The sequence below is a fragment of the Plecotus auritus genome (genome assembly GCF_963455305.1).
Source record: "Plecotus auritus genome assembly, chromosome: 2".
NCBI classification, from domain to species: domain Eukaryota; kingdom Metazoa; phylum Chordata; class Mammalia; order Chiroptera; family Vespertilionidae; genus Plecotus; species Plecotus auritus.
The window spans coordinates 68,779,725-68,793,969 of record NC_137771.1 but is presented as its reverse complement, the minus strand read 5'-3'; the positions used below and the strand labels follow the sequence as shown (position 1 = coordinate 68,793,969).

Genomic DNA, 14,245 nt, shown 5'->3' with positions numbered 1-14,245 from the left:
AAAATTCCAGGAATAAGCAACTCATGAGATTTAAACTGCGCTGTTCTGAGTCACATGATGAAATCTCGCACATGCTGTTCCTTCCTGCCTGGGACATGAATCATCCCTCTGTCCAGTGTATCCATGGTGTAGAAGCTACCCATCCCTTAGTCACGTTGCAGCTGCCTCAATTATTAGATCTATTTGTCATGATATCACAGTGCTTGTATCTTAGTAACCCTTATTTTACTTAATGGCTCCAAAGCACAATAGTAGTGATGCTGGCAATTTGGATAAGCCAAAGAGAAGCCATAAAGTGTGTTAAATGAGAAGTTGAAAATTTTTGACTCAATAAGAAAAGAAAAAAAATTTTACACTAAGGTTGATAAGATCTACTGTGAAACGAAGTTCTATCTGTGACATCATGAAGAAGGAAAAAGAAATTCTTGCTAATTTTGCTGTTATACCTCAAACTGCAAACGTTACAGCCACAGTGTATGATAAGTGCTTATAAATATGATGGAAAAGGTGTTAAATTTGTGGGTGAAAGGCATGAACAGAAAACATGGTCTGACTGACAGCAGCATGTTGCACCACGAAGTAATGAGCCTACATGAAGACTTCAGTAAGGGATCCCCTGAAATGAGTGCCACCAAGCATTTATTGCCAAGTAAGTGATGATTATGCACATTCAGCAACAGGTTTGGGATTTCATCATCTAACATCATCACAAGAAGAAAGGTGAGAGAGACCACATTCACAAAACTTTTATTACATTATATTATAGTTGTTTTATTTTAACTAGTGGCCCGGTGCACGAAATTGGTGCACATTAAAAGGGGATTAATTAGAGGAAATAATTTAATTTGCTATTTGCTCTTTCTCTATAATAGAAGTGTCAGAGATGAAAGAAAATTAGTAAAATGTATATTAAAACCTTCCTCCTGTCAGAGTCTGGGGCGCACCACGGGACCCAGAGTCAAGTTCCCGCCCATCCACATGCGCCTGAAAATCGCGTGAGACCCAGACCTGGCTGGCCCCCGCCCCCATTGGGCTAGATCCAGACCTGGCCAGTCCCACCCTTGCCAAGCCCGCCGGACAGGGGACGTAGCCTCAGGGCCCCTGGCCCGGCGCCAGGATAGGGGGGCGTGGCTTGAGGTCCCCCAGCCCAGAGCGGGGCGGGGGGCATGCCTTGAGGTCCTTCATCAAGCCCCACCAGGTGGGGGACATGGCCTGAGGTCCCCTGTCAAGCCCTGCTGTGTGGGGGGGGTGAAGCCTCAGGTCCCCTGTCAAGCCCCACTGGCAGGGGAGTGTGGCCTGAGGTCCCCCGGCCTGGCACCAGGACAGGAAGTGCACCTTGAGCTCCCCCATCAAGCCCCACCAGGCAGGGGGGCGCGGCCTCAGGTCCCCTGGCCTGGTACTGGGGTGGGGGGCATGGCCTAGGTCCCCCGGCCTGGTGCCAGGGGTGGGGGGCATGGCCTGAAGTCCCCTGTCAAGCCCCACCTGGTGGGTAGTGTGGCCTGAGGTCCCCCGGCCCGGCTCCTTATGGGAACTTGGCTTCAGCTGTGGGTGCAGCCATCTTTTTGACAAAGTGATGATCAATTAGCATATTCCCTCTTTATTAGATAGGATACTACTATCGTTAATCTCTTACTACAACCCAGATAGGTGCCCTTAACCTCTTATCGACTCTTTGGTGTGAGGACCAACGCTCTAAGCACTGAACACACCAGCCAGAGTGTATGTTTGTATTCTTGATGTTATCCCAGAGGCTGCTTACTTAGTCTCTGTTTCCCTTATTTATTTTTTACAACAATAAATGTTTATTGATGTACAGACATTTTGGGAGCCCAGAGACCAGATATAAACATAAAAACAGGCATCAGCTATCACGGATATCAGAAATTACAAGTGTAAGGCAAGCCCAGGAATCAGAATCTTCCTGCGAATAAGTTCCCATAAGCCTAGTCCACAAACATGAATCATGTCTCTCTGGTTTGAACCATCAAGATCTCTCTCAAAAACCTGGCTTTAGTAGAGCTCAAAAAGCAGCTCTCATAAATGCCTTAAAGTATCAAATCAGGCATTAAATGGGTAAGGTCAGTTGCAAACCATTTCAATTCCATTAAGTTTTACCTCCTATTTTATTTTACTTTGAATTAGGAGCATATACATTTAACTAGAGGCCGGTGCACGAAATTCATGCACGGGGAGGGGGGGGGTGTGTTTCTCAGCCCAGCCTGCACCCTCTCCACTCTGGGACCCCTCGAGGGATGTCCCTCTCACAATCCAGGACTGCTGGCTCCCAACTGCTCGCCTGCCTGCCTTCCTGATTGCCGCTAACCGCTTCTGCCTGCCAGCCTGATCACCCCCTAACCACTCCCCTGCCAGCCTGATTGATGCCTAACTGCTCCTCTGCCAGCCCGATTGCCCCTAACTGCCCTCCCCTGCTGACCTGGTCACCCCCAACTGCCCTCCCCTGCTGACTCGGTCCCCCCCAACTGCCCACCCCTGCTGACCCGGTCACCCCTAACTGCCCTCCCCTGCCAGCCTCATCGCCCCTAACTGCTTTCCCCTGCTGGTCTGGTCCCCCCCCAACTGCCCTCCCCTGCAGGCCTGGGTCCCCCCAAACTGCCCTCCCCTGCAGGCCTGGGTCCCCCCCAACTGCCCTCCCCTGCAGGCCTGGGTCCCCCCAAACTGCCCTCCCCTGCAGGCCTGGGTCCCCCCAAACTGCCCTCCCCTGCAGGCCTGGGTCCCCCCAAACTGCCCTCCCCTGCAGGCCTGGGTCCCCCCCAAATGCCCTTCCCTGCAGGCTTGATTGCCCCCAACTGCCCTCCCTTGCAGGCCTGGTCCCTCCCAACTGCCCTCCCCTGCTGGCCATCTTGTGGTGGCCATTTTGAGTCCACATGGGGGCAGCCATCTTTGACCACATGGGGGCAGCCATCTTGTGTGTTGGAGTGACAGTCAATTTGCATATTACTCTTTTATTAGATAGGATGTTGTTACGGCTTATTGATAAATTTATTTTTTTATCATAAATATTTATTTTCTAAAATACTCTTCCACTTGCAGTTTATTTGGTCTGTTTTTAGTAGAGCTATACCATTCTTCTCATGCGTAAAGTTACTTAGTGAATATTTTCCATTTTTTATTTTCAACCTGTTCGCTTTTTTTTAAAATTTAAAGTGAAATGTGTTATATATATATATATAAATCAAATAGGTAACTTCTTTTTATCTATTCTGAAAATCTAATCTATTTCCTGGGAAGGAGCCTCTAACCCAGGGGTGGGCAAACTTTTTGACTCAAGGGCCACAATGGGTTCTTAAACTGGACCGGAGGGCCGGAACAAAAGCATGGATGGAGTGTTTGTGTGAACTAATATAAATTCAAAGTAAAGGAGCGGAGGGGAGAGCAAGAGAACCGGATAGAACAGCCGGATCTGGCCCGCGGGCCGTAGTTTTCCCAAGGCTGCTCTAAACCCTTGTAATTTCCCTGGTGATAACACTGTATTTGTTATTCATGATGAGCCCCTCAAGCCACATGTAAGTTTATGCTAACCAAGTGACCAGACAGTTTTAGCTTGGGGGGCTGGCTACACTGGAAAGACCAACCATATGATTAGAGGGCTGGTGCTTAGAGACACATATCCACCTGACCTCCTGACCTTCAGAGAGAGATGAAGGGCTGAAGAATGATTTCAAACAAGAGGCCAATGATTCAATCAGTTACTCCTACATAATGAAGCCACAATAAAAACTTGGATACTCCCAGCTAAAGTGAAATTTCTGTTTATTTTTTTAAAATATATTTTTATTGATTTCAGAGAGGAAGGAAGAGAGAAAAACATCAAAGATGAGAGAGAATCATTGATCAGCTGCCTTCTGCACGCCCCCCACTGGACATAGAGCCCACAACCTGGACATGTGCCTTTGACTGGAATCGAATTCAGGACCCTTCTGTCTGCAGGCCAACACTCTATCCAAACCAGCTAGGGCTGAAATTTCTGGTTTTTGACAGAAAATGATGTACTGAGAGAGGGCTGTATGCTGAGGACAAGAAAGCTTCGAATTTGGGACCCTCCTAGACCTCTCCCTATGTAGCTTTTTCTTTTTCATTTACTGTACTTTATAAGAAAACTGAAATTGTAAAGATAGAGCTTTCCTGAGTTCTGTGAATTGTTCTACAAAATTACTAAGCCTGAGGTAGTAGTGGGAACCCAGAATTTATAGCCACTTGGTCAGAAGTGAGGGTGGTTGAGGAAACACCAAGCTTGCAGCATGTCTCTGAAACAAGTGTAGTCTTGTGGCGGACTGTGCCATTAACTTTCGAAATCTGACCTAACTGTGTCGTTAGCATCAGAATTGTACATTAGCATTTAGGTAATTACCTCAACATACTATTTTAAACTATTTAAGTTAAAGGCAGAGATTGGCAGAATGGATAAAAAGAAACACGATCCAACTATATGCTGTCTAAAAGAGACTCATTTTAGATCCAAAGACACAAACAGATTGAAAGTGAAAGGGTAAAAAAAAAAAAATTCAATGTAAATAGTAACCAAAAGAGAGCTGGGGTAGCTTATACTACTATCAGACAAAATAGACTTTAAATCCAAAATTATTATAGTATACAAAAAAGAAATGTGATTTTGATAAGAGTAAAATAAATCCATCAATATAAAAATTATAAACATATGCACATTTAACAACAGAGCCTGAAAATATATGAAGCAAACCTTTACACAACTGAAAGGAAACCTCACTACCCACTTGCAAGAATAAACCTACTAGAATGGCAATAAAAAAAAAGTGTTGGTGAGGATGTAAAGAAATAAAAACCTTCATACATTGCTGCTGAGAATGTAAAATGATGCAGTCATAATGGAAAACTGTTTGACAGTTCCTCAACATTACAAACATGAAATTACCACATGACCTAGTGTTCCTAGGAAAATATCCAAAGTAAATGAAAACAGGTGTTCAAACAAAAACCTGTACACAAATGTTCATAGCAACATTATTCACAAGAGTCAAAAGGTGGAAACAACCTAAACGTTTATCAATTGATGAATAAGTAAACAAAATCTCATATATATATATACCCATACAATAGAATATTATCCTATACTAGATGCCCGGCGCACAAAATTTGTGCGTGGGTATGGGCCCTAGGCCTGGCCTGTGATCAGAGCCATCAGAGCCATCTTCCCCAGTTTGCCATTGTGTGATTGGTGCCTGACCACCGGGAGAAGGAACCGAGAGGTCAGCTGTTCCTGCCCACTCACCGGCCCCGCCCATGCAGCAGGTGGCCATCAGGCGACCAGAGCCTGCCGGCTGGGGAAAGGGACCAAGAGGTGGTCTGTGCGCCTCACAGTGACTGGTCCAGTGGTTGTTCGGCTGTTAGGGTCAATTTACATATTACCCTTATATTGTACTAGAGGCCCAGTGCACGAAATTCGTGCACGGGGTGGGGGGGGTCCCCTCAGCTCTCAGCCTACACCCTCTCCAATCTGGGACATCCCTCTCACAATCCTGGACTGCTGGCACCTAATTGCTCACCTGTCTGCCTGCCTGGTCGCTCCTAACTGCCCCCCCCGTGCTGACCTGGTCGCCCCTAACTGCCCCCTGCTGCTGGCCAGGTCGCCCCCAACTGCCCCCTCCCTGTCGGCCTAATCACCCCTAACTGCCCTCCTCTGCCGGCCTGGTTGCCCCTAACTGCCCCTCCCTGCCGGCCTGATCGCCCCACGCAGCCTGCTGTTGAGTTGTTTGGTCGTCCCCCACTAACCCCCCTGCCGGCCTGGTTGCCCCACGTAGCCTGCTTGTTCAGATGTTTGATCGTCCATCACTAACCCCGCTGCTGGCCTGGTCGTAGGCAGCCATCTTTGTGAGGGCGTGAGGGTCAATTTGCATATTACCTCTTTATTATATAGGATAAGATAGAGGCCTGGTGCACGGGTGGGGACTGACTGGCCTGCCCTGAAGGGGGCCCCAGATCAGGGTGGGGGATCCCCGCTGGGACGAGGCTGGCCTGGGTGAGGGGCCGTTGGCAGTTTGCGGGCCAACCATGCCCCCGGCTTTGTCAGGAAGGATGTCCGGAAGACGTCTGGTCTAATTAGTGTATTATCCTTTTATTAGTATAGATAATAAAACCCTAATATGCAAATCGACTGAACAGTGGAATGACTGGTGGCTGTGATGCATACTGACTGCTAGGGGGCAGATGCTCCTGCATTGAGCATCTGCCCCCCAAGAGGGAGGTGACCAGCGGTGGCGATCAGGGGTGCGGGGTTGGCTAGCAGTCAGAGCTAGTGGGGGCCCCCCGATCACCCCGTGTGCCCATTTACCCACAGATGGCCCTGATTGGTGGCCAGGCCTAGAAACCCTACCCTATATATTGGGAACAGTCTCTTAACCTGGCAAGGCTTCTCTAACACTGAAAAAACAGGATGATGCAGCGATGACATGCATGGACTCTGGCTTGCACATTTTGTGGTCAGCCCTGATTCTGACACTTATAACTGTGTGACAAAGCCAATTACTTAACATCTCTCTGCTTCAGTTTTTCCACCCATAAGATGGGGAAAATGATACTACTGCCTCAGAAGGACCATGTTGTGTCCTACTTTTTATAATCAGGGCAAAAAAAATGTAGCTGCCCATACAACAGCAAGATGCCTTTCACCTGTATGAAAAGTATGGTCACTGGTGCATGTAGCGTCCCGGATTGTGAGAGGGATGTCCAACTGCTGGTTTAGGCCCAACATCCCCCAAGGAGTCCCGGATTGCAAGAGGACGCTGGTTGGGCTGAGGGACACCCCTCTCCCATATATAAATTTCACGCACCAGGCCTCTAGTTTAGTCATAAAAAGGAATGAAGCATTGATACATGCTACAAGCACAAATCTTAAAAACAGTACACTAAATCAAAGAAGCTAGACACAGAAGGCCACAAAATGATATAATTTTGCTTGAAGGACATATCTAAAACAGACAAATCTACAGAGACAAAAGCCAATAGTGGATGCCAGGAGCTGGAGGGGAAAAGGGAATGGGTATGAGGTTTCCTTCTGGGGTAATGAAAATGTTCTGTTAACTAGATAGTGGTGATAGTTACACAACATTAGAAATATACTAATCACCTTTGAATTGTATATTTTTAAATGGTTAAAATAATTCATTTATGTTATATGTATCTCCCCACAATATTTTTAAAAATCTGTGCACAAGTTTTTATTCATTTATTAAACTAGGACCAGATATAGCCAAAAAAGCACCAAAAATAATCAGAAGATATATACTACATACCTGTTAGTGCTGCTGGTTTGGATAGTGTACTATACTGATTTTGTGTAGATATCATACTTTGACGTGGACTTAGTGTTGGTGATGCAACAAGGGAAAGCTCCTCAATAATGATACTGCTTTTGGGATGATTCTTGGGAAGTTCATTTAATCTTTGTTCTAATGAATACTTTAAAAGGTCCAACTTCTGACTTGATTCATTAAATCTTGCTTGAGCCTTGGACAGGGAAAATACAATTGTTATTATTTAAATAACTACATTCTTTGAGTAATATATTTAAGTTAAAAATTTTATTTAAAATTACTTCTGAAAGTGCTTTTCTGTCTGTTACTTTTCCTGAGCCAAGTAATTTCATTACATTCTTTGCACCTTCTGCGACTGCAAACTCTATCCTAAAATGATGCCTTAATTCTTCCATGCGAAGTTCAAGAGGACTTATGACAGGTTTTGCTAGAGGAGAAAGCAAAAACAAAGTTACTTCACTTTCTAATATGTAGTGATTAAAACTCATCAATAAAAAAATGAATTCTTACATTAAAAGAACAGTCCTTAAAAAACTGAATACATAACAGATACAATTTTGATATAGAGCCTTTTTTCAGCTCAAAACTCAAAGTTTAAAAATGTAAGATAAAAAAAAACCATAATGCTGCCTCCCCCTCAATTTTAAACGCTGTGTCTTTTTTACATAAAGTTATTTAGCATATCATATTGCCCATAATCATCAGAATGAAAATTTATCTCTATTCCATCACCATTGTCAAAAGCCAATTCATTGGTCTGGACTGCCTGAAGAATCTGCATTCGTATCACTTCTATTTTTGTCTTGCTGTCCTGGAGCAGCTGCTGAGCTGTGCCATGGAGTTTCCGATCCTGTTAAAAATAAGTTTGAAAAGGTAAGCAGATAAAGAGACAAAACATTTTCACAGATTCTAAATAAGATCAAATGATATCAGCAAGTGTAAAACAAGAGTTCCATCACTATAATTCTATACATACTTGTCAATACATTTATTTAAAAAAGTCATCAAGCAGAAAAGGTTATAAAACAACTCCATTAAGTTAAGACAATTTGAGAGAAAGCAAGTAAGTCTTACTACTGGTTTTTAAAAAATCCAAATTCACATTTGTAATTTTCTTTCATTGCTTAACATGAGAATTTTCTTATACCATGGGCAGCAACTCTCATATTCAGAAGCACTGTATGTGAGCCGTCTCAGCGACTAAGCCTGAAATTTTTAGAAAATCTCTTCCTCTCCCATTACATTAAATTTCATCGAGCTTCACACATTTTAAAAATAGCTAATTGTAAACAGTATGTGTGTTACTTTAAATTCTGACAAAGGAATAGGAAATAGCATTTGTCAACACTGGTTATGATGAGAAAAGTCCCTAGAAACTCTTGAATGTCAAAAAAGGAGACCTCAGTAAAGCTAGGGTGGAAATTATAGTGAATATTGTCATCTATTAAGACTTCAAGAAAGGTCCTGAATTAAGTGAAATGGCATTATTGTGCTGTACACCTCAGTTTAGTTATAATAACACTGAATATTACTGACAGAAGTGTGGTAGGCAAAATAATAACCCACCCATAGAAGTCCATATCCTGAAAACTTGTGAGCAGGTAAATTTTAAATTTGGAAATCAGCCTATACTGTGAACATGTTACCTTACATGGCAAAAGGGGAATTAAGATAGTAGATAGAATTAGATGTTAACCACCCAATCTCAAAATACAGAGATTATCATGGATTATCCAGATGGACCTAATGTAATCACAAGGGTTCTTAAATGTGGAAGAGAAGGCAGATGAGGAGGTAGATGAAAAGAACTGAACCTGCTATTGTTGGCTTCAAAGCTAGAGGAAGAGGGCCATGAGCCACGGAATGTGGGCAGCCTACAGAAGTTGGAAAGAACAAAAAAGTGAATTATCCCCTATCCTCCAGAAGAAAACACAACTCTGTCAATACCCTGATTTTAGCTCAGTGAGATCTATTTTAAAATTCTCAATTTCAAAGTTGTAACATAATAAATTTGTGTGGTTTTAAGCCATTAAATTTGTAGTAATTTGTTACAGCAGCCATAGAAAACTAATATAGGAAATTTTCTTCAGAGGTTTGATATAAAACAAGTCATAGAAGTTAATGCTATCTCCTATTTAGACAATTACATTAGTTGTCAAAATCTAGTAGGCTTCAATCCACAAAAAAGAAAATGATAAAACTGAGCATAAGTTAGGAAGCACTTATTTCACAAGAAAGGCCAATTTTAAGCATCTCTACTTTTATCACTACTAATACAATTAGTATTAATTTAGAAATAAAATAGCATATAATCAACCTATATTGTCCAGGAGACTCAAGACTAGAAGCCAAGAGGCAAGCACCAGAGAGAGCATCACTTCAATAAATCAAACACACACACACAGCGTACTATAAAGGGCAGGATGAAGATATATATGGTGGGAGAGATACTATTGCTATTGTATACGAAAAAAAAAAAAAGAAAGTAATCTAAAGTATATTATGTTAAACATCAAACTAGGTTGATACACAGTGGAGGAAAAAGCAATTAGCAAAATTATAAATTTTGCTTCCATTTCTTTCTTGCTTCCAAGGTCAGTCATTTAAGAAAAAAACTTCTAGTCAGATTTTATTTATTAAATAAATTTAGATTTCACGCCAAGGAAATAAACTGAAATAGTTTAAGTCCCTTACCTATTAATTTATACCATGAAGAAGTTTACACACACACACACACACACACACACACACAATATTTGTTAATTATGCTGTACCAGTAACGATACTATCCTGAATTTGGTGTTTGTCTATGATTTACATATGCTTTTATGAATACACCTATTCACCTTCCAAATTTAAAATGAAAAGATCTTTCTCTTACTTTAATTCCTCCTTTTAGTTTGTCTTAGGAACATCAGACAAACTAAAGATTTGAAATAACTTTTCTCTGAGACCAGATCAGAGTAAGAGAAAAACTCAGTATTCCAAAGCTCCGAATTTATTAGGGCCAAAAATGTTTTGCAATCAGATAGACTTAGGCCCAAATCTTATTATAGTTATAAATTTGGGTTAGTTACCTATCTTCTACAAGCTTTAGGTTTCTTGAAGAAATTATGTAAATGGAAATACCACTCTAAACTATACAGCTTTTGTATATGCATTAGATAAACTAAAATTATATTACCTAGCACATGAATGGCATTAAAATATTCTCTTTTAGAGAAATAAAAATCATGATTATCTTATTTTAATAAAGTTCTAATGTAAAAGTATAAATATTAAGTAAACTATATAATACAATACTTTTAACTAATCTACTCTTATTATTTTATCAGTATGTGAAAGACAGTAGTCCTGTCACTTACTTTTTTGGAAACACTCCTTTCTTAACTATTTCAATTCAACATTCAAGGAAGATCATTTGTATTTCATTTTTAAAATAAGTGAATTTTCCCACAGATTACTGAAGATCTGCACAGATGTCAAAGTATGATGAAGGCATTTAAAACTGACATTGGATATTACCTGTCACAAGCAATTTTACAGTAACTAAATGTCAGTTTTCTGCTTTCAGGCATTCCTTTATTTTTTACTGTGCACCTAATATGTTTGAGGTAAGAGATAAGGTAGTTCCAAAGTACATCAACTGGTTTATGTATCAGAGAAATACCTTTTTTTTATGCTAAAACTTTGGGAAGATTTTTACATACATTAGTGTGAACCATATGAAAATGCTGATACCTGACTGATTTTGAACAGCAATCTTATGTGGTTCAACCTAATAAAGTAGTTACCTAATGTTAACACTCTACAATGCCTGACAGTTATATTTCCAATGTACAATATTTTTTCAATTTATAAAAAACTATTTTTGTTTTGCAAGTCATAAACTACATCACACACAAAGCTTTCAGAAATAAATAAATAAATCACATATTTATGGCTTACTTTGTAAGTGTTAAATGTGGTCACATCCAGTGAAAATAATCAGCTTAACAATTAATTAATTAAATAATTAACCAATTATGATATACCCTATAAAACTTAGTTTGAACAGATATAATTATTATATGTATCAGAATGTTAAAAGTAGCCAAAGAAAAATTCAAAGGAAGATAGAATCATTTTTTTTCTTTTTAATCCTCACCAGAGGATGTTTATTGATTTGAGAGAGAGAGAAAGAGGGGGTGGGGGAAGGGGAGAGGGAGACAGAAGGAAAGAGAAAAAGAGAAACAGAAACACCCATGAGAGACAGAAACATCAATCAACCGGTTGCCTCCCATACATGCCCCAGATGGGACAGAATCTGTAACCTAGGTATGTTCCCTGACCGGGAACTGAACCTGCAACTTTTTATGGTGTACCAGACAATGGCTCCAACCAACTGAGCCAGCCAGCGCAGATAGGATCAGTTTTAGCTAAAGGAATCCAGAAAGGTTTTGTGGACTATTAATAATAGATAAGATTGGAATATGTGAAGATTGGAAGATTGGGGAGAGGGAGGCCTGGGTGGATGGTCAGGTATTTTCAAATGAGAAATAAGTATGAAAGACCTGGGAGCATTTTTTAAAAATGTGATAGAGGCTAGAAAGAATCCCAAATTTTAATAAATAGCTTGGTTTATAATCTGCCTATTATATGAATGAGAAACATCTCTTCAACATGCCTATCAAGCCCTGAGATTATTCTGAAAACCAATGGTGCTACTTAAGAGTCATGAAATCTACATTCTGTTGATAACATGAAAAAGAAATTGATTGTGTAAATTATAACCTCAAGTAGTGTTAATGCAATGACAGGGATAAGGAGAGACAGGTTGCTGTTTTGCATAGGATAGTTGTATAGAGCTTGCTGAAGAGGTAGCATCTGAGCAGAGATTGTAATGAAGCGAGAGAGAAAAAGCAACGGAAGTTCTTGGGAAAAGAGATAATGTAGGCAGAAATACAGTAAATACAAAGACCTTGAGGTAAGAGCATGCTTGGTATGTTCAAGATATCCAAAGAAGCTAATATAGCTAGAGGGTAAAGAGAGAGAATGAGTGTTTTAGAAGAAAAGATCAGAAGGCAGTGAGGGGTAAATCATGTATGAACTTGCAGAGTCACAGTAAGGACTCTGGATTTTGTTCTAAGCACACTAGAAAATCCTTGGAGGGTTTTGAACAGAAGTGTAAAAATATCTGACTTAGCTCTCAAAAGAGCAATTCTGGCTATAACATGTACTGGGGTAATAATTTTGTCATACAGAATTCAATAACCAGAATTCTAAAGATGTCTATTTGCTGCCAAACTGAATTAACCATCCATGAATCTAAATTTGCTCCCGGTTGTGAATTGCCATTCACCAGTCAGTCTACATACCAATCTAAGAATCATTGACTCTGCCTTCTTCCTCATATTCAGACACTACATATTTATTCTATCTAAATAGCTTTGACCCTGCCTTCTTTGCTTTCATTGCTAAAAGTCTTTCAGCAGCTCCACATATCTCCTAAGACAGAATCTCAGATGCTTCATTTTGTACCAAGTACTTTATAATCTGGTTTGTCTTTTATTTATGTTACACCTCTCATTATACCTCACTTACTGAAAGCTCTCCCAGTGGAGAACAAATAAAAAGTCACGTTGAAATCACCTAGAGGACTGAAATAAAATGTGCCTTTATGGAGATTCAATTTTGTTCTCCTGTAAGAGCATGGCCTTTCATTGAAAATGACTGTTACAGTTGATGATGGTTACTATTATTAGAAGTGCATTCTACCTACCCTCAGATATGTTGGATAAGAAATAAGTTGAGAGCCTCTGTTATCGCTATATGAAAGCACTTCCATTTCTTAGAAGAAGCCATGGTTTTCCACAGTTCCTTACCCTGTATATACTAGGTTTACCCAGATCACCATCCCTAGAAAGTAATTCCTTCTTAAACTCCAAATCATACTTTAAATCTTATACTAACACTTTAATGATTTCTTCTGACAGATAAACAAGGTGACACTTCACCTTTTTGTGTAATCTCTTATACTGTAAACTAGCAATTTTTCAACCAGTGTGCCACAGAATTTTTAAAACACGCAATACCTCAGAAATTGCAGAAGCTGTTAATATGTTCTGAACCTCTACTTGAGCCAATCTCAAATAAATGAATCTTTAATTAAAAACAAAAGCTATTGGAGAATTATCTATTTGCTTTAGCAGGCTGCTCATAGCCCTGTTCATTCTGCACCTATGGTTATATGTCATCTATGTACTAGAGGCCCGGTGTATGAAAATTCATGCACTGGAGTGCGGGGGGGGGGCGGGTCCCTCAGCCCTGCCTGCCCCCTCTCACAGTCCGGGAGCCCTCAGGGGTGGGAGGTGACCTGGCGATCAGAGGAAGGCGATGCCCCATCACACCTCTGCTGCTGCCACTGCCAGCAGCGCAAGCCTCGGCCAGCCCTGGTTACCTGAGCCTTGGACATCTGAGGCTTGCCTGCGCCTTGGGCCGGCCCTGGGCGGCTGGTGGGTTGAGGGAACTGGGGAACTCTGGAGGCAGGTGTACGGAGCGGCTGGGCCCACCTGGGGGTGTGCCTGAGGGGACTGGGAGCCGCCATCTTGTGGCTATGGGAGCCACCATCTTTGAGGGCGTGGCAGTGAATTAGCATATTCCCTCCTTATTGGCTGTGGGCGCCACCATCTTTGAGGGCGGGACAGTCAATTAGCATATTCCCTCCTTATTGGCTGCAGGCACCACCATCTTTGAGGGCGGGGCAGTCAATTAGCATATCCCCTCCTTATTGGCCGCCATCTTTGCGACGGTGTGAGGTTCAATTAGCATATTCCCTCTTTATTAGATAGGATTTTAATACGTCCATACCCCTGCTCAATTTGGGGGTGGGGGGCCCCACAGGCCACTCTGAGAATACGGTGAAATCTATGGCTTTCTCCATCCATCTATCAACATAC

The 14,245-nt window shown here is 41.5% G+C and overlaps 1 protein-coding gene across 1 annotated transcript in view; it reads right to left on the bottom strand.

Moving 5' to 3' along the window:
* Positions 1 to 14,245, bottom strand: part of PKN2 (protein kinase N2) — a 154,866-nt gene that overhangs the window by 61,480 nt on the left and 79,141 nt on the right. Inside the window, exons 4-6 of the mRNA XM_080652235.1 lie at positions 8,040 to 8,157; positions 7,589 to 7,734; positions 7,287 to 7,500 (exon numbers count right to left, since the gene is read on the bottom strand). Coding sequence (XP_080508361.1) covers positions 7,287 to 7,500; positions 7,589 to 7,734; positions 8,040 to 8,157 — 478 coding nt within the window. The remainder of the gene's footprint in view (positions 1 to 7,286; positions 7,501 to 7,588; positions 7,735 to 8,039; positions 8,158 to 14,245) is intronic.